The sequence below is a fragment of the Choloepus didactylus genome, chromosome 1 (assembly GCF_015220235.1).
Source record: "Choloepus didactylus isolate mChoDid1 chromosome 1, mChoDid1.pri, whole genome shotgun sequence".
Taxonomy (NCBI): Eukaryota; Metazoa; Chordata; class Mammalia; order Pilosa; family Megalonychidae; genus Choloepus; species Choloepus didactylus.
In genome coordinates, this window is record NC_051307.1 from 108363166 (window position 1) to 108386094 (window position 22929).

The following is a 22929-nucleotide window of genomic DNA, read 5'->3' on the forward strand; positions in this document are numbered from 1 at the left end:
ATTAGGAAGTTCACTTTATTCCTGGGGTTTTGAAATTTCATGATACACTCTGGTGAGCATCTTTTCTTTCACTGTGCTACGCACTCAGTTGGCTTTGTATCTAGAGATTCAACATTCTTTGAAATGTTTAATAACGCCCTTGCTGTCATTTTTCCTGTTCTTTTTCTGCAACTTCTTATGTCAGATTTGGACCTTCTGCATTGATCCTTTAATTTTCTTGTTTTTTCTCCTTTATCATCCATTCCTTACCTTTTCTTTTCTTTTCTATTTTTTTTTTTTAAATGATTTCACCTTTCACTTTTTTGCAAGACTTCCCTAGCATTATTTACAACTTTTCACCTATCCTATACACAAATGCACAGGATAAATACAATATTCACATGACTGAAAATTCAAGAGGTACCTAGGATAGATATACAGTGAAACATCTTATTTGATTCTCTAGTCTTCCAGTTCTCAATAGAAGGAAACAATTTTACTGATTTTTAATTTCTAAGAACTTTCTTGTTCTCCAAGTCTTGCTTTTTATAGCTTTTTTCATAGACACAATATCTTCCCTCTTTGCCAATAATTGTATTCCCCTGACCACCCCCCCTGAAGTTTCCAGAGTTCCCTTTGTCATTGTTTCCTTGGTTTTCTGTTTGCATTTGTCTCTATGTTTCTTGTTGAAAGATTCCTCAAATGTTTGATGGTCCTTGGCTGTCTAGTCACATTAGAATGAGACACTAAAAAGCTGACTGGAAGCTCTGTCCATGTTTAAGGCTACTAATGGGCTTCACTGTAGGGTGGTTAAGAGGGGGAAAGTGGATTTTTTTCATCGAGGAACACTACATCAATATTTGTAGGCCATTTTTTCCTACAGCTCTTCTATATATATATATATATTTTTGCCCAGGGAATATAAATCAAAGTACAAATATTCAGAGTCCCACTACTCATATATTCTCAATTAATCCCTCATTTTCAACCTAGCACCTTACCCCATCCACTGCTGTACCTGAGTCCAGAATGGCTCTGATAGTTTAAGTTCTGAGGTTCTGAAATTTCATGGGGCTTTTTCATTCATTATACTGGGAACTCATGGGCCCTTTCAATCTAGAAACTCAGGACCTTCAAGTTTAGGAAACCCTAAGTATTTCTTTGATTATTTCCTCCTCACCATTTGTACAGACTAAATCTCTCATTTCCTGCAGGGCAGAAGCAGTGGTAATCACCTGGCTCCATGAAATGGGGATCTGGGGGTCTAACTTTTTATTATATAGACCTTTATCTATACCGTCCCCCAACTTAGTTCTTGGCCCCACTCCTTACCCCTTCTGAGGCGCTGAGCATTTTCTGGGTTCAAGGGCATGTTGGCTTTGCCTTTTGTTAATAATGACCTCTGCAGTCAGACCCCAACTTATTCTGCATTGCCAAGTCAATTTTTTACTTTTCCATCTATTTTTCATTTTCCCAAGTGTTGCTGTCTCTTGTTCATTGTTGTTACTTCCTGATTTTGAGTAACATGCCTTCATTCCTTTACTGGCATTTTAATAGGGATTTTGGAAACAGCAAAAAGCTCCTATGTTTAAAATTTGCCAAAATTAACTGGAAATCTTTTGCTTTGCTTTTAATGTTCTCCTCTACCTTTTTCCATTTTTTAGGCCATTCAAGTGTTAAAATCCTGTAAAGCCTTCCTTAACCATCCCAACTGAAAGGCATCTCTTCCTCCTAAAAAGTTGTATAGGCCACTTCTGATCTCTACCGCTCATTTGACACAGACCAGAGATGACTCATAGTTACTTATATTTAACTTCTCCTAATAGGTCCATGCCATAACCATCTTTATGTTCTTTAAATACTAGGTACTGTATGTGATAAAAGAGAAACTGAAATTTACTGAACAAGAAAAGCAAATCAAGCCAAACCCTGGCCAGCCTGTTTTTTTCCTTTAGAAATATCCAATGCCTTTATGCCCTCCACCTGGAGAGTAGTATCCTCTTCCTCACCTTACTCTTTTCCTCCAACTGGAATGAAGAAAGAAAATTTTATCTGTGATGCCCAAGATGGTCACTTGTTATCACAGTGACACCTGCCACAGCTTAAGTGTCAACAGAGTCAAGAGTTACAAAAAAAGCAACAAACAGCTCAAAAAGAGGAGACAGAAGGGGCATGGTCTCGGGGTTGAGGTTAAGGGAAACAATAAAATGAACTGACTAAAATTCCACCTTGGGAGTCCAGTACCACATCCTGGCTCTCTCAATTACCAGTTATGGGACCTCAGATTAGTTACTTAACTTCTTGGAGCTTTAGGCTCCTCATCTGAAAATGGGATAAAACCAACTTTTGTAGGGCTAATATGAGGGTTAACTAAAATAATGCATGAAAAGAACTTAACAAAATACCTTTCACATAGTAAACAAACACTCAATATTAGGGAAACTCCATTTTATAGAGCCTTCATATGTTTTTCAGCATATCCATTGCCAGCTTGGGGTTATATTTGCCTCTGAGGGCAATTTCCCCTTCAATGAGACACTGAAAATGCGGAAGCAGAAAGTATACTTGATTGAAGATCAAGCCCTTAGCTTTACCCCTCAAGAGGCATGCAACCATAAGAAAATTACCTTATTTTTAAGATGGAGAGTGACCCAGCTTCCCTGACAGGACTAGTACTGGATCAAGTGGAGAAGGCATATGAGAGACTGGCAAGCACTAATGGGCCTTATATACGCTTGGCATCATCACTCAGTACAAAATACTAAACTTAACAGAAAAGTGCTATAGATACAGGCTCAGGCACACCTCCTCAGGACCACAAATTGGTCCACGGTGGCTAGAAAAGGATCTGGGCCCTCCACTACCTATAAACCATAGAATAGTCTATTAGCCAGGCACCACAGTACCACCTAGTGGCCACAATATCCCTCTTTTTCCTCTCCCCCAGATGTTAGGGAAACGCTGCCATGTCAGAGGTTCAGAACTCTTTGGTCACATACTTCAAAGCCTGGTCAGTTGGAAAGAAACCAAATACACCTCTCTCTCTTTTAATTATTAACAAATACAAGCAGCAGAGAGGCCAGCTGCTCTCTGCTGTTCCCTGAGGAAAAGCCAGAGCACAAAGCTGTTCCTCTGGCCTTCCTCCAATTGCAGCGCCTGCCTAGTTCCTCCCTAAACAGAAGCTTTGTTCCAGCCCATTTTCTCTCATTCCAACTCCTCAGTCAGGACGGGAGGCACATGGTTGCTGGAGGTGGGAAGAATACTGTAGTTCAAGCTTCTGCTCATTTAAGTCTCAGTTGGATGGTGGTTACTCATCCTTTGGCAAGTAGCTCCTCACTTGCCCTGGCTCAGGAGCCAGGAGGGCAATCACACCCACAGAAGCACAGCAGTGCAACTTCAGTCGTCTTCAGATGACTCCTCTTCTGCCTCTTTTAGCCATTGGATGAACCTCTGCAGCTGTAAGGAAGCAGAGTGGAGAGCTGCTGGGGGAGATGCACATAACCGTCCTGTCTCCCCTAGCAGATAAAAGCCAGAGTCCCAAGGAACAAACCACCCTGGAGCCTAGGGCCAAGGGTCAGGGAACCAGACAGCCTGACTCACCCGTTGATTCTTACGCAACTGCCGGCCCTTGTCAGTTGTATCCCTTTGGTTGAACCAGCTCAGGATTGTTTCCTCAGCCAGGATCTCCAGCTGGTAGAAAGCCATTAGCACCTACAGAAGGTCAGCAAAGGGGATCTCAGAGGCCTTGCAGAGCCCAGCAAGATATAATTGAGAACAGAGGAAGAGAAGTCAAGACCTTAACACTTCTCTACCTGGCCCTCAACCTCCTTCCACATATCCGGCAGCCTCCTCCAAAATGGACAAGAGTGGGCTCTTTACTCTGGTACCGAGACGTGTATAACTTCTAGAACTACTGCTAAGTATTGCTCCACACCATTTCCAGGCCAACCCCCAAACGGCTGCCTTACTAGCCTGGATCCAAGGCTGCATTTCCAGCAATAAGCACCATACTAGAGGTGTATGGTGCTGTTTACCAAACTCCATACTGGGTTCATGTTAGCCTCTGTTTTGTGTTTCCATAGGGGTTGCCTACACCTGTTTCAAAGCAGAAACAGTACTACGGGGCTTGAGATGGCATTCACCTTGGCCATGGAAGTAATAAGAACTTCATGCTCCAAGAAGAAGTCCTCAATGGCTGCCAAGGTTTCCAAATGGTCAGCTGCACGCTTTATGTAGTTCCTAAAAACAGGGCTCCAGGCCTTGAGCAGCTATGAAAGGAAGGAGGAAAAGGAAGCTGCAATACATTTCTGAGCAAGCACCTATACCTGGACAGTACACAAAATTAATACTGATTACATGAGATTTTCATAAACATGGGAAGATAAGGGAGAGATGACACAGGCCCTGTGCAATCATGTCAGAAGGACTTGAAAGTTGTTGGCAGTCGGTGTTGGGGAAAAAGAAAGAATTCTTGGGGAAGGTAAGGTGAAAGGGGGTCAGATGCTGAGCACTGCCTCAAAATACTCATTTTCAGCCTAAAGGATGATCTTGTTCTGGGCCAAATAATTTTCCATCAGAGATTTTGAAAGTCCAGGTCTATTCCAGGTATACTAAACCCAAACTCAGCAGTGAAAGCTGCTCTAGAACCTAATCAGCTTCTAGAAATAAGGATAAAGGAACCAGAAAGGACATATATCCCATAACATGACCTTCTACTCCTGATTTCCTTTAAAGTCAAGCACAAAAAGGAAGTGTATCTGCCTCCACCCAATCCCTTGTATGCAGCCCCAGTATTTGCTCACAGGAAGAAGCAGGGCACAATAGCGGTTACAGTCAAGCGAAGAGTCCATTTGCTGCAGGGGAAACTCCAGGACCACGTGGCTCAGCACCTGCATCACCTCCTTTAGGCTTATGTTGTAGGCATACCTGTGAGGAGATTGGGGTGGCACCAGAGTCCTTACTGGCCCTTTCAGCATGCTGCAGGACTATGACTTTGGCAGGACACTGGAGGAGAGGAAGTCAGATGGAACAATGTGGCTTTGGAAGGCTGCTGCTTAGGCTAGAATCTAATGCCTCCCTTCCTCCAAATGCTACTGGCCTTATCCATCTGGGATGTGGAGGAAATAGATTCCTATCTGGGGAAGAAACACAAGAGAATCTCTCCCTGCCTGAGGCTACCCCAAGGACAAGGGAACAGGGAGGGGCTGCTCTTACTTGAGAGAGTTGATTTCCAGGACTAGATTGTCACAAGAAATGTTCTCCTCTTTACCCCGCTGTAGTGTTCCCAGGACTTCATTCTGGAATACTAAAACCAAAGCAAGAATAAGTTCAAAGACCAACATCACTCCAGAATTCTTTAAGTCACCTAGAACTGACTTCACACAAATCCCTTCCTGGGAGGAACAAAAGTCTTTGGCTAGATGATTCGGGCAAGAATAAAGTGGAAGTTTTCCTACTTTGTCCCAGGACGCTGCTCCCCTGGCCACTCACCTTTGATGTCATCCATCTGTGGAGAGCATGCCCGGCTGTCTAGCTCCTCAGAATTTATACTTCGCTCACTTTCAGTTTCACTCTCTTCTTCCATGTTGACTGTGAGTCCTGAGAAGTCATAAAGGGTAAGAAAAAAGAAAAATAAGGAAGGAGTCACTGACAGGATAATATACATGCCCTATCTACATGAATAAAGGAATGAACAAGTTATCAGATTCTGAAGTATTAATTATCCTTTAACATAAGCAGATTCAGTATAAGGAGAATAATAGGAATGAGGCCTAGCTTACCCCAAAGATTCTGCCGTAGTTCTTCTTCTTCTTCCATGTTCATACCTGCAGTTTTCCAGAGGTAGCCCTGGCCTGCAACTCCGACTTCTGCTGGATTGTAACCTGGAAAAGGCACTGATTTTTAGGGATGGCCCAGCAGAAGCACAAATCCCTCCAGGAGGAAACACTGGTTTTCTTTGACGGGGCAGAGAGATACACAGATGCCCCACACCTGTTAAGCCTCACACCTTTCAGCTTCACCTTCTCCTTTTCTTGGTTGGTCCCAGAATCGTCACTGAACTGGCCATCATCCTCATCTTCCTCTGCGTCTGGAGGGTGCAAAGAGATCACCGAGCCCTCAGGCAGTGTGACGTCTGGACCCACTACTACCTACAGGAGAATAAAGCAGTGGGTGGTATAGACCCATGAGCTTGCTGGAGAAAACTATATCTGAAAATGCGAGAGACTTTTTTTTTTTTCACTAAGCCAAGTAGAAGGTAAATGAACCCACTGGATTTAGACTCTCAAACAGGATGGATTATGGCTGGAAACAAGGCCCCCCCTTTAACTCAGCATGACCACCACTCAATTTGGGGCCTGTATGCAGTATGGAACAGATCTCACCTGGGAAGTGAGAACACAGCGTGGCTCCAGTGTGACTCGTTCTTTGACCTCAGCGTTGTCACAGAGCAGAGACTGATGGATCTGTGCTCCATCTGCCACTCGGACACCCTGCCACAGGTAAGCCTGGTCCAGCACCACGTTATCACCTAGCTCACGATGGGAAGGAATCCTGGTTATTCAGGGCTCTAGCTCTAGATTAGAGCCCTTCATAGAGGACAGCGCTGACTGACATCAGCACAGCTCCTACCTAGCTCTATTATCCACCCCCCAATTCACCATAAACACCCTCTCCCATTCAAAGCCCAGGACTGAGAACAGGTCACTGCTCAGCCTGACTATCCTCTACCACATTTACAACAACTGCAGACTCTATACAGGGCTTAAGAACCTGAGAACCTACAGGATTGTTGGGGACTCCCTGAACTGAAGAACTTTATTGAGAATCACGTCTATGTCTACAAGTAGAAACAAATTATTCCACTTCTTCCTGTACATTTCAGAATTAGAAGTTTATTGTTTAGGAGGGGTAGAAACATCACAATCCTACAGCTATAATGGGTTACTAAGAGGCTGACCAGTTATGGTGAAGTGCAAAGAACACTAGATTCACAATCATTATACTCAGATTCAAGTCCCTGCACTGACTCTTATTAGCTATGACCTTTGGCAAACAACCACTTTGAGCCTGTTTACTTATCTGTAATTTGGGGATAAATAGTAACTACCTCACAAGGTTTTTGTGATGATTAAATGAAATAATGTACATAAAAGCCCTTTGTAAACTGTAATGTACTAAATAGAGATATTATTATTGTATGGTAATTATCCACTTAGTTCTGAATGTTAATATAGGGTCCCGGGGACCAATAAAAGGTTCTCAGACCAAATCAGGGGATCACTGTTTTCAAAACTCTGTTTTCTCCTTTCTTAAGGTAGCCACTCTAGTTCCTTATTCTCTTTGTATATCAATCCTTGTTTCTGGAAACACAGGTGCCCCCAGGTTCCTGCTCCTAAGGATAGCTGGCTTGATTTCTGTACTTGTGCTCACCAATATGGCAGCCAGGGCCAATGACACTGTTGGTGATGGAGCAATTGCTGCCAACGACAGTGCCAGAGCCTAGGAGCACATTTTCCTCCAGGATGCTGCCATGGCCCAGGCTGACCTCAGGCCCTCGGTAAATGTTGTGCCGGGAATGAGTGCAGCTCTGAGTTGTATTGTCAGCGAAGTTCGCCTCAGGAGTGAGAGGGTAGACCCATCGGCGGATGACGTCAGCGCAGACAGCTGCATACATATGTAGGTTGGACACCCGGGCACCGTATTCTCTAGTTGTTATGTGCATGTGGATCTGGTTCCCTAGGATCTGTGCGAGAAGGAAAGGGAGCTTACCTAAGCAAATAAGGCAGGAGGAAAACCCCAGGTACAACAACTTTATAACCTTCTTAAGTTCCCCTATCTCTTGCTGTCACAGCTAAATGGCCTGAGAGTTTTCTTTGTGTTATGCTTTCTCCCCCTGGGTTCTTTTCCTCCTTCCTAAGGCTCAACAAAACACAAAAGGGGACCAAAAGTTACCAGCATGAGATAAAATCATAGCCCTCTCATCTCTCCTGAAGAGACTTTGGAAGCCTTTTCTTACCTCCTCATTCACTAACAGGCCTCGCACAAAGTCATCTCGAGTTTGGTAGTCAAAGTTATCCGTAAAGAGTTGAGCCACCTGTGGGAGAGAGTGGGGTAGGACCACGGTTAAATGCTATTCTCTGGAGGCAAAGAAAAGTCCCCACAGACCTATCAGACCCTATCCAGCAGTACATGGACCAGTATCTCAAAGAAGCTCTTAATGGAATACTGGAAAACAAGATGATAGCACCTATTTTAGAACAGATTAAAAAAAGAGGGAGAAGAAATATACCCTGGCCTCCTCAGGGGGCAATAAAACCCTCTCTGAGTTCCACTCTTTGGATGTGCAGTCTTGGCCCTGAAGAGCTCACCTGAGGGGAGCAGATGCTGATATGACAATCCAGCAAATCATAGCGAATTTCTACCCCATCTCCACCGCCCTGGAACAAGCTCTGTGGGGAGAAGTTTCAAGACTTTAATCAGTCTCTCCTGCTGAAGTTAGTCACTTTCTGAACTCAAAGATCCCAGATATCTACATACCAGGGGAAAAGAGAAACGCCGGAGGCCTTGGGTCTTCTGGAAATGGAGAACCCGGTTTGTGGTACTATCTATAGCTACTACCATGTTGTCCTCATGGCAACGAGTTGGGTGGCTGGGGGATGACTCCTTGAAGATCATTGTCATCACAGATACATTTTTTTCTAGCTTCCGCCTCAACCTGTAAAAGATAGGAAAGAGAGCTGCAAAGAAGCAGTCTTAGGGCTCTGCTGGTCTCTAACCCTAGTCCCTACCATTTTTCCATCCTGACCTGTGTTCCTCCAGAGCTCGGGTAATATTGATATTGGAGACGACATCTCCATACACCAGAAGGAAGTCCGAGCGCACCAAGGCCTTGGCATCAACATCACGGAGGACATCTCCCAGTGATCGATATAGCTCTGATGTAATTATTCGAACCACATTGAGAGATGTAGGGTGGCACCACTTGGATTTCCTAAGGGAAGGGGTGAGGGGAATGAGTAAATCAGGCATAAAGATCATGAGGACCTTTCCTATTTTTCTCCCCTATTCAGCAATCACATTCCTTCTCTATGGCTTTTCTGGGCTCCTGCCAGCGTCCACAATTTCAAAGAGATGTTTGAACTATAATTAAGTCTTTCAGCTTCCTGTATCACCAGTCTTGTTTTATTGGTTAGAGAGTCATGGACATTTCCTGTCTATATCCTGACACCTGTACCCAAACATGGACTTGAACTTGCAACCCTGGGAACACAATTTTCATGCCACATTTTCCCTTCCTAAGTCCATACCAAATTTAGGAACTGTGAGATCATGCTAATATCCTAGCCTTTATTTCCTAAACTTCCATAAATTCTGAGATTTACTATTTTTCAAGAAGATTTCACCAAACATTTGTTAACTGCTTATTGTGTGCTTGGCACTAAGTTAGGCACTGGGAATACAATGATGATGAATTCATCCTTGCTCTTGAGGAGCAGAAAAAATAATATTTACAAGTTCAGTGGAAAAACAAAGATGTTACTCTTGTAACTTCCATATTGGAGCCATTAAATAAAAAGCAAAACCTCTGGGACCAAAATTTATGAGATTCGGAAAAAATACAGATGCAGTTCTTTAATCTTCATCACAGGAACCCCAAGATGGAATGATACTGGGTGTCTGTTGCTCACTTCCTCATAAGTGACGAAAACGCCTTTAGACCTTCTATTGGGATCTAAATAGACACTTCCCCCCCGCCTTAAAATTTCCCCTTAATTGCATCCTTCCTAAAGAAACTGGAAAAAGATGGTGAAACACAGAAAGAAAAGTTGCAGGGCCTTACAATAAATGCTCCTTGATTTGAGCAGCCTTCCAGCAACAAAAGACAAAGGTTTCCTGTACACCTGTGGCAGTCAGGAATTCCAGAGTGTAGTCAATTAGTGCCACATTTGCCAGTGGCAAGAGGACCTGGAGGGTAGGAGGGGAAAAAAATTTGAGGTCTTCAATCTGGGAGGGCCCTTTGGATACCATTCTTCTCCCCACTGCAACCACAATTTTCATTCCTCTATCAGTGTTTCCACATTCTATAGTTTTCCTTTATCTTTTGAATTCAAAAGTAATCAGGACCCTGCCTTTGATGTCATGGCATGCTCTAAGTATTAGAGTCTGAGGAGTTACAATTTGGACATAGCAAACGTGGTAACTTGCCCAGTATCAGACACAGAGCTGCTAGTAGAATAGAAGACCACCACTGGCAAAGAACGAAACAGGAAATCAATCGTTAAGTCCAGAAACTTAAGTAAGGTGCTATGGCCTTCTCCATAAAATTTCCTTCCTTGACCCCCTTTCCAAGAGTCAGGCTTTAGACAGGTCCAATCACTCGTCAAAAATGAACAACTATGAGGCCTTCTATGTAGGGGGTGGGGGTGGGGAGGAGGGTTTAGAGAGTAATTTTCCCTAAACCCAGTGCAGTTCCCTAACTTTGACTGGACCTGAGAATACTGAGTGACCCGGCAAGCCCCAGAACTAGCTCAGACCAATTCCCCAATGTCTAGACAATAAAGGGGCTGCTGGTAAGCAGCCACTAAACCCATTCTGGACTTCTTTCAACAGATGGCACTGCCTGCCATTAAAATCTGTTAGGAAATAAAGCACACTGCACGAGATCCAAAACGGCCGTTAATATAGGATCCGACCATCCCGCTCCATTTTATGCATATAACTTCATAGAGCATTGAACTCCCGTGTGAAGGCTTCTCTCAAGCGCTGCTTCTACATTCAGCCCTCTTCATTTCTCCCAAAGCTGACTGAGGTGACTCCAAGCCTACCAGTCCCCAAATCTGCCAGCCACTCACTTGGTCAGGCAATCATCAGAATTTTAGATGATCCCTCCGCCTTCCTCCTAATCAGATAAACCGGGTTTCAGGGAAAAGGGTAGACAAAAGGTCCTTCCAGAGCACGCCTCACTAGGCGGCCGAAAGGATAAGTTGTTCCAGCCCCGCTACCTCCAGGCCCTCTGGCTGGTCTCGTGCGCGGTGCTCACCCGAGGCTGGTCCTTGGAGATAGGGAAGAAGCGGCGGTCGAAGCTATCAGCCACCAGAACTGCTTGCAGGGGCGGCGGCGGTTCCTCCTCCGCAGCCCTGGCTCCTCCACCACCACTGCCGCCGCGCTTGTTGGCCCGTCCGGCCACCGCATCAGCCGGAACCACCACAGTGGCCGCCATCTTCTTCTCTCACGGCCACCACTTACGCACGAAAACTGCCACCGCACGCAGTAGGGGACAAAAAGGACCTGAGACTTGAAACGCGAAGGACTAACTAATGAAGGGAGGATCCAATAAGAGAGGAGTGCGCATGCGTCTTCCCTTGGCCTGGTCTCTGGCGGAGATCCCAGCAGCCAGGCGTGAGGCGTGGGGCGGGTCCAGAGGACGTCAGACTTGGTCTGCAGGTACAGTAGGCCTTCACTCCCAGGCGAATAATTCGTGATTCTTGCGGTATGATGGAACTTGTGGTTGCCTCCAAGGGGCCAGATTCATCCGGGATATGTAATCTTAAACAGTCCCCCCCCCCCCGAGCATGTTAGAAATTGTAGTTCTGCGTATTTATTCTAGTCACCTAATATAGTTATTACTTATTCCGGACTCCGCTCCGTGGGGAGTTCGGAGTCGAGTCAGACATCCCCTCCCCTCAAGGAACTCGCAGTCTAGACAAATACAAAATGTGGTATAGTAAGGAGAATAGTAATTCCATTTATTGAGCGCTTATTGTGGGCTAGACACTATACAAGTATTATTTCATTTAATTTGGTACACATGTCTGCAAGACACTTTATTCATTCGTTTAACAAACATTTCTGAAGTCCTTAGAGGTGTGAAGTTCACCCAGCTAGTGAGTGGAAGAACTGGTATGGAACCCAATTTGTCTGACTTCCTAGTCTCACAGTCTTTCAGCCAAGTTATATAGGTATAACGATTACTGTGTTATTTCTTCCTTTAACTCTCATTGATAGCAACATTTATTGAACGCCTACTCTGTGTCTCATACAGAGTGGAGGATTCAAAAACTACCGTAAAGTTGAGTAGGACTGGAGTTAAGCTTTCCAGGTAGAGGAACTGCGAGCGTAAAGGTGGGAGGCTGGAGAATGCGTCCTGCCTTTGGAGTACCAGCATGCAGAAATGCCTGGCCTTGGGGAAACAATCAAGGCGGGTTGGACCTTATTTGAAAGGCAAGGAGCTTCCCAGGAAGGCACCGCATCCTGTCTCCACTGGAACTGTCCGAATTCTAGGACCCACAGGGTGTTACAATTTCTGAAAATGCTATTTCCACCCACCCTCCGTTTTCACATGGGGATTTGGAGTCCACAAGGCTGAGATTTGTTGTTTCCATATAGCGATTCCGACTTGATTCGCCATACTCCGGTGCCCTTCTTGTGGAAGAGGGTCTGTCGTTTCTTCCTTCTACTAATTAATGATAGCACTGAGTGAAAACCATTTCTTAAGGATGTTGGAAAATTTAGCCTGTAGAAGGAAAGGCAGAAGGCAACTCAGTAAAAACTTTGGATTGTAGTACTTTGTAAATGAAGATGTTTGCCCTAAAAATCCATAGGCAGGAAGAGAAAAAGGGAGAATCAAACAGGACTGGTGATTTGCTTATATGTGCTTGCACACACTCTCAGAGGTAATTGTGAGGGGTATGAAAAGTAGGTCAGATTGTAGGGATTGTTAAATGACATCTTAGACATGGAGAAGTGGTGAATCAGCTGAAGGAGACTGGTTGTGGCAAATGTAGGCCTTACCATTCTGTAGACTGGTAGCTGGATGAAAACAATTTTAATAGATGGGTCTCAGAGATAATTTCTCTCTCTCTTAACCTGTTGTTGATTTTGTTTCAGAACTTTTTGAAAGAAACAAAGTGTAACTGAGAAGTTAGGATTTAAGGACTGATTATGATTACTGAATCATTTTATAGATATTCCTTTTTACTTTCTGGTATATTAGAGTAGACAGAGGGAAATACCTGAAACCCGAACTATAATCCAGCTGCCTTGATCTCTGATAATGATTGTATAGCCTTTATCTTGTGCCCTTGTGATTGTAAAAACCTTGTTACTAACCTTCACTTCTACCCATTTTATCTGATTTTTCAACTTTAGAGTCTTATGATCACTGAAGACAGCCCGTAATGTTTATTAATGAAGGGTCTTGGGACAGCCCAGAACAAATCCACCCCCAGTCCAAAGTTATCTTGATAACAGAAACTGGATCTGACCAAAAGGGGCCCACCTGACATGTGTATTAGCTTAGGCTTTAACCTACAAGTCACCTATACTTCATTATACTAAAAATCATGCCCATCATCATATTAAGGCCACCATTTTTTAACATATGTTCTGTGACTAAGCATGTAATCAGTCTGTGCATGCTCAATAGTTGAATCACCTTTAATTACATCATCTGGGGCCATTGTGCTCATTATCCTAAAACCCGCCCGCCTTTTGATACTATAAAACTATCAGAATTATTACAGTTTAGGGAGACAGATTTTGGACCGATAGGCCATCTGTTCTTCTGCTTCACATCTAGCCATAAAACTCTCTTTGAAACCCCAGTGTCTCAGGAATTAGTCACTTGAGTGCATCTGGCAAAAGAATCCACCGCCTTGGTCCGGTAACAAAAGCACACTCACATGATCACACACACAAACTACATAAAGAAGTGAAAGCCTCCTCACCCAATTCTGTCATCCCACCCAACTCTGGGAGTACAACCTTATGAATAATTTGGTGGGTATTCTCTCTGCCCCACCTAAATATGTATATCTTAATCTTGAGATGTATAATACACACACAGGCACACACTCCATACACAGACATCCAGACATCCATATATGTATATTCAACGGAATTATGTTTAGAGACAGAATATTTTATGATTATATGTTGCTATTCTGGAGCCAGACTGCCTGGATTCAATTCCAGGTTCTAGTCATTTAAGAGTTAGGTAACTTTGGGCAGGTTATTCAACCTCTCTATGCTTTGACTTCCTCATCCTTGAAACGGGGATAACAATTGTACTTACCTCATAAGTTGTTGGGAGGATTAAATGAGATAATGTGTGAAAAGCCCTTGAACATGTGTTTGACACATTGTAAACCTTATGTACCTATTAGCTATTATTATTGCGAGGATGCATTTTGTCTGCAATTTGCTTATTTAACTTATTATGGTGTAATGCAGAGAAACAGCTATTTTCAATTATTCCATAATATTCCATGGTATGAATATACCATTATTTATCTATCCATTTGCTTGTTGACAGACATCCAGATTGCTTGCAGTTTTGTAGTTACTAATAATGTCACAACAAGTATCCTCTTACATATATCTTTTTAAATTTCCATTTATTTCTGAGAATGCTTTCTTAAAGTGGAATGATAGGGTCAAATTGGATATAGTTCTGGTTGCAGGGAGCATGCTGTGAACTCAGTGGGAAGCTTGCTGAGGCACTGGCGGTTCTCACTGCAGTGGTGCTTAATTGCCACCCATGAGCAATACGCCATTAAACCCTTTCAGCAGGAATGTGTGAGAGTGCCTATTTCAACACATCCTCACCATCAGAGGGTGTTGGCAGGAGTTTGGATTTTCTGCTATTCTATAGGGAGAAAACTGTGTAGTTTTAATTTGTCTTTCTTTTGAGAGAGGTTGAACATCTTTTCGTACATTATGGAGCTATTTGTATTTTCTTCACATACCTCATATTTTAGTTTCCTTGGCTGTTCAAGCAAATATCTTGCAATGGGTTGACTTAAACAATGGTAATTTATTAGTTCATGGTTTTGAGGCTGAAAGAAAGTCCAAATTAAGGCATCATCAGGGCGATGTTTTCTTCCTGAAGACTGGCATTCTGGGACTGGCTGCCAATGATCCTTGGTCCTTGGCTCCTCTGTCACATGGCAGTGCACATATGGCCTTTCCTTGTCTCTCCATTCTCTTTCAGGTTCTGTTGAATTCCAGCTTCTGACTTCCTGTGGCTTTTTCTGTCTGAATTTCATTCTGCTTATAAAGGACTCCAGTAATAGGATTAAGAACCATCTTGATTGAGGTGGGCCCCACCTTAACTGAAGTAACCTCATCAAAAGGTCCTATTTACTATGGGTTCACGCCCACAGGGATGGATTAAGTTTAAGTACATGTTTTTCTGGGGTACACATAGTCTCAAACCATCACACCTCATATAAGCAGAATTGTACAGTTTGTCCTTTTGTGTCTGGCTTATTTCACTCAACACGTTATCTTCAAGGTTCATCCATGCTGTACCATGTATCGGAACTTCATTCCTTTTTATGGCTAAATAATATTCCATTGTATGAAATACCACATTTTGTTTATTCATTCATCTGTTGTTTCCACTTTTTGGTAATTGTGAATAATGTTGCTGTGCACATTGGCTTATAAGTAACCGAGTACCTGCTTTGAATTCTTTTGAGTATATACTTAGGTGTGGAATTGCCAAGATGTGGTAATTCTGTTTAACTTTTTGAGGAACCCACTAAACTGTTTTCTACAGCAGATGTACTATTTTACATTCCCATTAGCAATGTATTATGGTTTCTATTTCTCCTTATCCTTGCCAACACTTATTTTCCATTTTTTAAAAAATAGGAGCCATTCTGAAAATGTCCCCCTATTTTTTCTTCTAGGAGTTTTATAGTTTTTGTTATTATATTTAGGTCTTTGATCCACTTTGAGTTAATTTTTGTATACAGTGTGAAGTAGGGGTACACTTTTGATGTTTTGTATGTAGAAATCCAGTTTTCCCAGTACCATTTGTTGAAGAGACTATTATTTCCCCATTGAGTGGAAATGGCAACCTTTTCAAAATTCAGTTGACCATAGGTGTGTGCGTTGTGCATTTGTTTCTGAATTCTCAATTCTATACCTTTGGTCTTTAGGTCAATCCTTGTACCAGTACCACACTGTTTTGATTACTGTAGCTTTGTAATAAGTTTTAAAATAAAAAAGTGTGAATCCTCCAACTTTGTTCTTTTGCAAGATGGTTTTGGCTATTCAGGGTCCCTTACATTTCCACATGAATTTGATGATTGGTTTTTCTTTTAATGCAAAGAAGGCTGTTGGAATTTTGGTCTCCTTCATTCTTTTTTTTTTTAAATTTTTATTGCAATAACTGATATAGAGCATGAAATTTCCCATTTTAACCACATTCTAATGTACAATTCAGTGGTTTTAATTATATTCACAATATCAGGTTACCATCATCAAAATCCATTACCACTCCTTTTTCATCACCTCAAACAGAAACTACTCATCATTAAGCTATAATTCCGTCTTCCTACCCCATCTCCCATATTCCTGGTTACTTATATACAGATGGTGATCTGTCTTTATGAAGTTTGCTTCTTCTAGGTATTTCATATAAGCGATCTCATACAATAATTATCTTTTTTGTATCTGGCTTATTTCACTCCACATAATGTCTTCAAGATTTATTAATGTTGTAGCATGTATCAAGACTTCATTCCTTTTAACAACTGAATAATATTCCATTTTATGTATATACCACATTTTATTTATCCATTCAGTTGTTGATGGACATTTGGGTTCCTTCTACTCTTTGGCTCTTATGAGTAATGCCGCTATGAATATTGGTGAGCAAATTTTTGTTTTTAGTTCCTCATTTCAGTTCTTTTGGGTATATAATCAGAGGTGGAATTGTTGGGTTATATGGTAATTCCATTTTCAATTTTCTGAGGAGCTGCCAAACTGAATTCCACAGTGCCGAACCATTCTACTGTGCCGCAAACAATGTATAAGTTCCTATTTCTCTGCAATTGCAATAACTTACTATTTTCTGATTTTAAAATTATACTCAACCAAGTGGGTGTTGATTTGCATTTTACTGATGACCAGTTGTGTTGAGCATGTTTTCATGAGTTCATTGGTCATCTATGTATCTTCTCTAGAGAAATGTCTATTCAAGTCCTTTGCCCATTTTAAAAATTGGATTATTTGTCTTTCTGTTGCTGAGTTGTAGCAGTTCTTTATATATTCTGGATATTAACCCCTTATCAGATTTATGGTACACAATTGTTTTCTCCCATTCTGTTGGTTGTCTTTTCACTTTTCTTGATGATTTAACAGTTGGGTCCTCCATATTTCTCAGCCAAAACAGGGCCAAGTTTACATGCAGGGCATGTAGATCAGCTCCTGTTGTCCTGAGAAAGGGTCTGAAACATCTTTTTAAGTTTTTCAATTCCCTTGTGCCTTCCAGACTGTGCAGCAGACGGCGCTGTTCAGTAATTTAATTGATCTCAAAGCTGCTTTGCCTCCAAGCACAGGATGCATCTACAAAGGTGAGCTGAAACTGTGGAATTCCCATGCCCTCACTTCGCCAGCCAAAAGCTGGCTCAATGTGGGGCTCCACCTATGGCAAAGTACTCCCTCAGCTGACCCAGTACTCCAGCCATCCCCCAGGCAAGGAAATGACTGCTGGCTGCTTCTTCCCTCAAGGGTGGGGGAAGGGCTTTCAGACACAGGTCTGGAAACACAGTGTCTGTCCATGTCTTCTCAGTCTCTTTGTCCCTCACTGACCTGGGCCTTGAAATGTCCTCCCCTGTCCCCTGGGTCTTCAAACAGTGGGGTTATGTCTCACTGCTGTGAGAGATTTTGAAGCCTGTGTCTGTGGTAGGAAGAGTCCTGTCTGCTGATTCTGTGCCTTTCCCATATGACACTGAGTGAGGGGGAAGGGAGAGGACTGGCTGGTCTGGGACAGAAGTTTCCTACCTGATATTCTTCTCTTTCTTCAATTCAGCATTTTCAGGGTCCTTCTTCAGTCTATATCCTCTTCCAGAGTTTCAAACAATTCAGAGTTGTCCTTTTTTTCCATTGAATCCCTGGAGAGAAGTTTTCAGTAGCTGTTTACATGGTCATGTTGATGACTTCACCCCTTCCCTTCATTCTTGAAGTATAGTTTTCAACAATTGGACTATTTGTCTTGGTGTGGATCTCTTTGAGTTTATCCTACTTGGAATTCATTGAGATTCTTGGATGTGTATGTCTGTGTCTTTCATCAGAGCAGGAAAGTTTTCAGCCATTATTTCTTCAAATATTTTTTATGGGCATCTCTCTTTTCTCCTTCTACTGCTCCTATAATGCGTATGTTGGTATGCTTGATAGTGTCCCATAAGTCCCTCATGCTCTATTTATTTTCATCATTCTTTTTTCTTTCTGCTCCTCAGACTGGATAATTTCATTTGTCTTATCTTCAAATTTGCTAGTCCTTTATTTTGCCTGCTCAAATCTGCTGTTGAACTCTTCTAGTGAAGTTTTCATTTTAATTCTTGTACTTTTCCTCTCCAAAATTGTTTGGTTCCTTTATAAAATTTGTATCTTTGTATTTATAAATTATCTCTAATTTATTTGTATTCTCATTTTGTTCACACATTGTTCTCCTAATTTCTTTTAGTTATTTGTGCATGGGTTCCTTTAGCTCATTGCACATATTTAAGACAGTTGATTGAACATCTTTGACTAATAGTTCCAGTGTATGAGCTTACTCATGTATGTTTTCTATCAAATTCTGTTTTTCCCCTGAATGGGCCATAATTTTCTGTTTCTTTGTATATTTTGTAATTTTTTTGTTGAGAACTGGACATTTTGGGTATTATGTTGTAGTAATTCTGGAAATGTGATTCTCCCACTCCTCAGTGATTACTGACCTTTGTTTTCTGAGGGCTGGTGTCATATATTTGTTACTTTTTCAAACTGTTTTTGCAAAGTGTATATTCCTTGTTGTGTGTGGTCACTGTAGTTTCTGTTCTGTTATCTTTATGGTAAGTCAGTGGACAGACAAAAATCCCCTTAGATGTCTGACTCCCAAACAGGGAAAGAAAAAGTTACTGTCTCTTTAAATCTCCTCCGCAATGGGGAATCTGCCTTTGCTGTGGGGTTGAACAATGGGCACCCTTCAGACCAGTCCCAGTGATCAAAAGCAGCAATCATTAATCAAAATATACAGCCTTGGTTTTCTCAGGACAAGGCCTCTATTTTCCATCCTGGCTCCAGCAAGCTGCAACAGGATCATGGGCAGCAGTCCCCACAGACGGCTGCCACAAAGTTGGGGGTGGGGATAATAGCCACTATGGGAAAGGCAAAATTCACTGAAATTTACCAAAATTTACCAACCTCTTTACCCAACTCTTCCCTGAATGCTGCAAGCTTTCTGCTAGACTGCAGATTCCAAAATAATTGATTCAGACTATGGTGCCAGTACAATAGTTGTTTGGTAGAGGGACTGATTCTTGAAGCTTCCTACTCTTTCATTTTCTCACAATCCTTTCCCTCATTACCAAAAGATTTTTTATTGCTCTAAACAGAAACTCTGTACCCATTAAGCAATAACTCCCTATTCCCGCCAACCCCTTGTAACCTCTAATTGACTTTCTATCTCTATGAATTTGCTTATTCTGATATTTCGTATATGTGGAATCATACAATATTTGTCTTTTTGTGTCTAGCTGATTTAATTTATCATGTTTTCAGGGTTCATTCATGTTTTAGCATGTATCAGAACTTCATTCCTTTTTATGGCTAAATAATATTTCATTGTATGTTGTGCTGGTTTGAATCTATTATGTCTCCCACAAAAGCCATGTTCTTCAATGCAGTCTTGTGGGGGAAGACTTATTAGTCTTTTGATTAGGGTGGAACATCTTGATTAGGTTCTTTCCATGGAGATATGTCCCATATAACAGTGGGTAAGAACTTTGATTGAATTATTTCCATGGAGATGTGAACCTACCCATTCAAGGTGAGTCTTGATTAGTTTACTGGAGTCCTTTAAGAGAGCTTATGGAGAGAAGGAGCTCAGAGAAGCTGAGAGGAATATTTTGGAGAGAAGCTAAGGTATGTAATCCAGAGTTTTCCCCTTGAGAAGCTAAGAGTTGACACATACCAAGACACTTTGAGATGCAGACTGAAAGATGTTTGGAGATGCTAAGCTAAGAGATGAAGCCCAGAGTTTTCCCTGGAGAAGCTAAGAGAGAACCCCCAGAGGATTAGAGAGAAATACCCTGGGAGAACAAGCAAGAATGCACAGGAGCTGGTAGAGAGAGGCTGAGAGACAGAAGCCCAGAGACATTTTGGAGAAAGCCGTTTTGAAACCAGAACCTGGGAACAAAAGACCAGCAGACACCAGCCACATGCCTTCCCAGCTGACAGAGGTGTTCTGGATGCCATCGGCCTTTCTTTAGTGAAGGTATCCTCTTGTTGATGCCTTAGTTTGTACACTTTTATGGCCTTAGAACTATAACTTTGTAACCTAATAAATCCCCTTTATAAAAGCCAATCCATTCCTGGTATTTTGCATAACAGCAGCTTTAGCAAGCCGGAACATTTGTATATACCACATTTTGTGTATCCATTCATCTATTGACAGACACTTTAAATGCTTCCATCTTTTGGTTATTGTGCATAATGCTGCCATGAACATTGGTGTACATGTATCTGTTTGTGTCTCTGTTTTCAGTTCTTTGTGGTGTATGTCTAGGAGGGGAATTTGTATTCTTATGTGGTTTCAGTTGCATTTCTCTAATGGCTAATGATGTTGAACATCTTTTCATGTGCTTATTTGCTATCTGTCCTCTTTGGAGAAATGTCTTTTCATGTCTTTTGCCCATTTTCTATTTGGATTGTTTGATTTTTTTAACTGTTGGATTTTGAGACTGTAAATGTTAGATACTAGTCCTTTTCAGATATGTGGTTTTCAACTATTTTATATCAGTCTGTAGCTTGTCTTTTCATCCTCTTAAGATGTTTTACAGGGCAAAGGTTTTTAATTATGATGAATTTTTTAATTTATGTATCATGCTTTTAATGTCATGTCCATGAATTCTTCATCCAAGCCATAGGTCTCAGAAGTTTTATCTCATGTTATTTTCTGGTAGTTTTATAGTTGTAGTCTTTACATTTAAGTCCATGATCAGTTTTGAGTTAATTTATGTATAATGTGTGAGAATGAGGTCAAGTTGTTTTTCCCCTCCTATGGATATCCAATTGCTCCTGTACAATTTGTTGAAAAGGCTCTCTCTTCTCCATTGAATGCTTTTGTACCTTTGTGAAAAATCATTTGGGCATAATTGTGTGGATGTATTTCTGGGTGCTCTGTTGTGTTTCATTGATCTATTTGTCTATCCCACTACCAGTAACATATGGTATTGATTACTGTAGCTGTATAAATCTTGAAATTAGGTAGACTGAATTTTCCTACCATTTTCTTCATTTTCAGAGTTGTTTTTTAGCTATCTAGTTCCTTTGCCTTTCTATATAAACTTTAGAATAATCTTGTCTATATCTACAAAAATTCCTGTTGTGGTTTTGATAGGGATTGCATTAAACCTGTGTGTCAGTTTGGGGAGAACTGATGTCTTTACTGTACTGAGTCTTTCAATCCCTGCACACCACATGTCTTTCCATTTATTTAGATTTTCTTTGATTTCGTTCATCAGCATTGTGTGGTTTTTAATATACAAGTCCAATACATTGTTACATTCACATCCAAGTATTTATTTGAGTTTGATTGTAAATGATACTGCATTTTTAATTTTGGTGTCTGCACATTCATTGCCAGTTGTGCTGGTTTGAATGTGTTGTGTCCCCCAGAAAAAGCCATGTTCTTTGATGCAGTCTTGTGGGGCAGACATAATAGTGGGGATTAAGTTGGAACGTTTGGATTGGGTTGTTTGCATGGAGATGTACCCCACCCAGCTGTGGGCGATAACTGGTGAGATGTTCCCATGGAGACGTGGTCCCGCCCATTCGGGGTGGGCCTTGGTCAGTGGAGCCATATAAATGAGCTGACTCGGAGAGAGGGAACTCAGTGAGTGCAGCTGTGAGTGATGTTTTGAGGAGGAGCAAGCTTGCTGGAGAGGAATGTCCTGGGAGAAAGCCATTTTGAGGCCAGAGCTTTGGAGCGGACGCCGGCTACCTTCCTAGCTGGCAGAGGTTTTCTGGATGCCATTGGCCGTCCTCCAGTGAAGGTAACCAATTGCTGGTGTGTTACCTTGGACGCTTTGTGGCCTTAAAACTGTAACTGTGTAGTGAAATAGACCCCCGTTTTATAAAAGCCTATCCATCTCTGGTGTTTTGCATTCTGCAGCATTAGCAAACTAGGACACCAGTATATAGAAATATGAATGATTTTTCTATGTTTATCTTTTTTTATGTTTATCCTGTGACATTCTAAGTATTTTCCCCATATTCCTTATGATTTTCTACACTGACAGTCATGTCATCTATAAAGAGGAAGTTTTATTTCTTCTTTTCCAATCTTAATGCCATTTACTTACTTTTCTTGCCTTATTGCAGGGGCTAGAACTTCCAGCACTGTGTTGAATAAGAGTAGTGAGAGTGAACATCCTTGCCTTGTTTCCGATCTTAGAGGGAAATCATTCAGTCTTTCACTGTTAAATATAATATAAGCTGTAGGTTTTTGTAGATTTTTTTAAAAACAAGTGGTAGAAGTTCTCCTCTATTCCATTTTCTCAGAGAGTTTAAAAAAAATCATAAATGGGTGTTGAATTGTCTTTTCTGCATTAATAGATATGATCATGTGATTTTTCTTCTTTAACCTTTTAAAATGTTGGATTACATTGACTGATTTTCAGTTTTTTTTTGTACCACTTGGAATAAACTCCACTTGGTCATGGTTTATATTATTAAGATATATTGCTAATATTTGCTAATATTTTGTTAAGAACTTTTGCATTTATATTCATGAGGAATATTGGGCTGTAGTTTTTTCTTATGTCTTTGTCTAGAGTTGCATAGTATTCCCTCTTTTTCTGTTTTCTGGAAGAGAATGTATAGAATTGGTATAAATTTTTCTTTATGTGTTTGGTAGAATCTTCGAGTGACACTGTGGTGGTTAGTTTCATGTGT

General features: G+C 41.5%; 1 protein-coding gene and 1 long non-coding RNA gene across 2 annotated transcripts in view; one reads left to right on the forward strand and one right to left on the reverse strand.

Annotated features, from left to right (window-relative positions):
- Positions 1-1768: 1768 nt before the first annotated feature.
- Positions 1769-11254, reverse strand: EIF2B5 (eukaryotic translation initiation factor 2B subunit epsilon). The gene is made up of 16 exons (XM_037839505.1): positions 11021-11254; positions 9821-9945; positions 8786-8971; positions 8518-8695; positions 8349-8429; positions 7997-8074; positions 7411-7723; positions 6363-6508; positions 5987-6128; positions 5760-5861; positions 5470-5577; positions 5194-5284; positions 4782-4905; positions 4122-4247; positions 3580-3690; positions 1769-3435 (listed from the first exon to the last, which is right to left on the reverse strand). Exons 1-16 carry the CDS (start codon positions 11198-11200, stop codon positions 3376-3378), a joined length of 2151 nt encoding a protein of 716 aa, XP_037695433.1. The 5' UTR covers positions 11201-11254; the 3' UTR covers positions 1769-3375.
- Positions 11255-11390: 136 nt separating this feature from the next.
- LOC119536734 overlaps positions 11391-22929 on the forward strand; it is a 46527-nt gene continuing 34988 nt past the window's right edge. The window contains exon 1 of the long non-coding RNA XR_005217406.1: positions 11391-11470. This is a non-coding gene — a long non-coding RNA (uncharacterized LOC119536734). The remainder of the gene's footprint in view (positions 11471-22929) is intronic.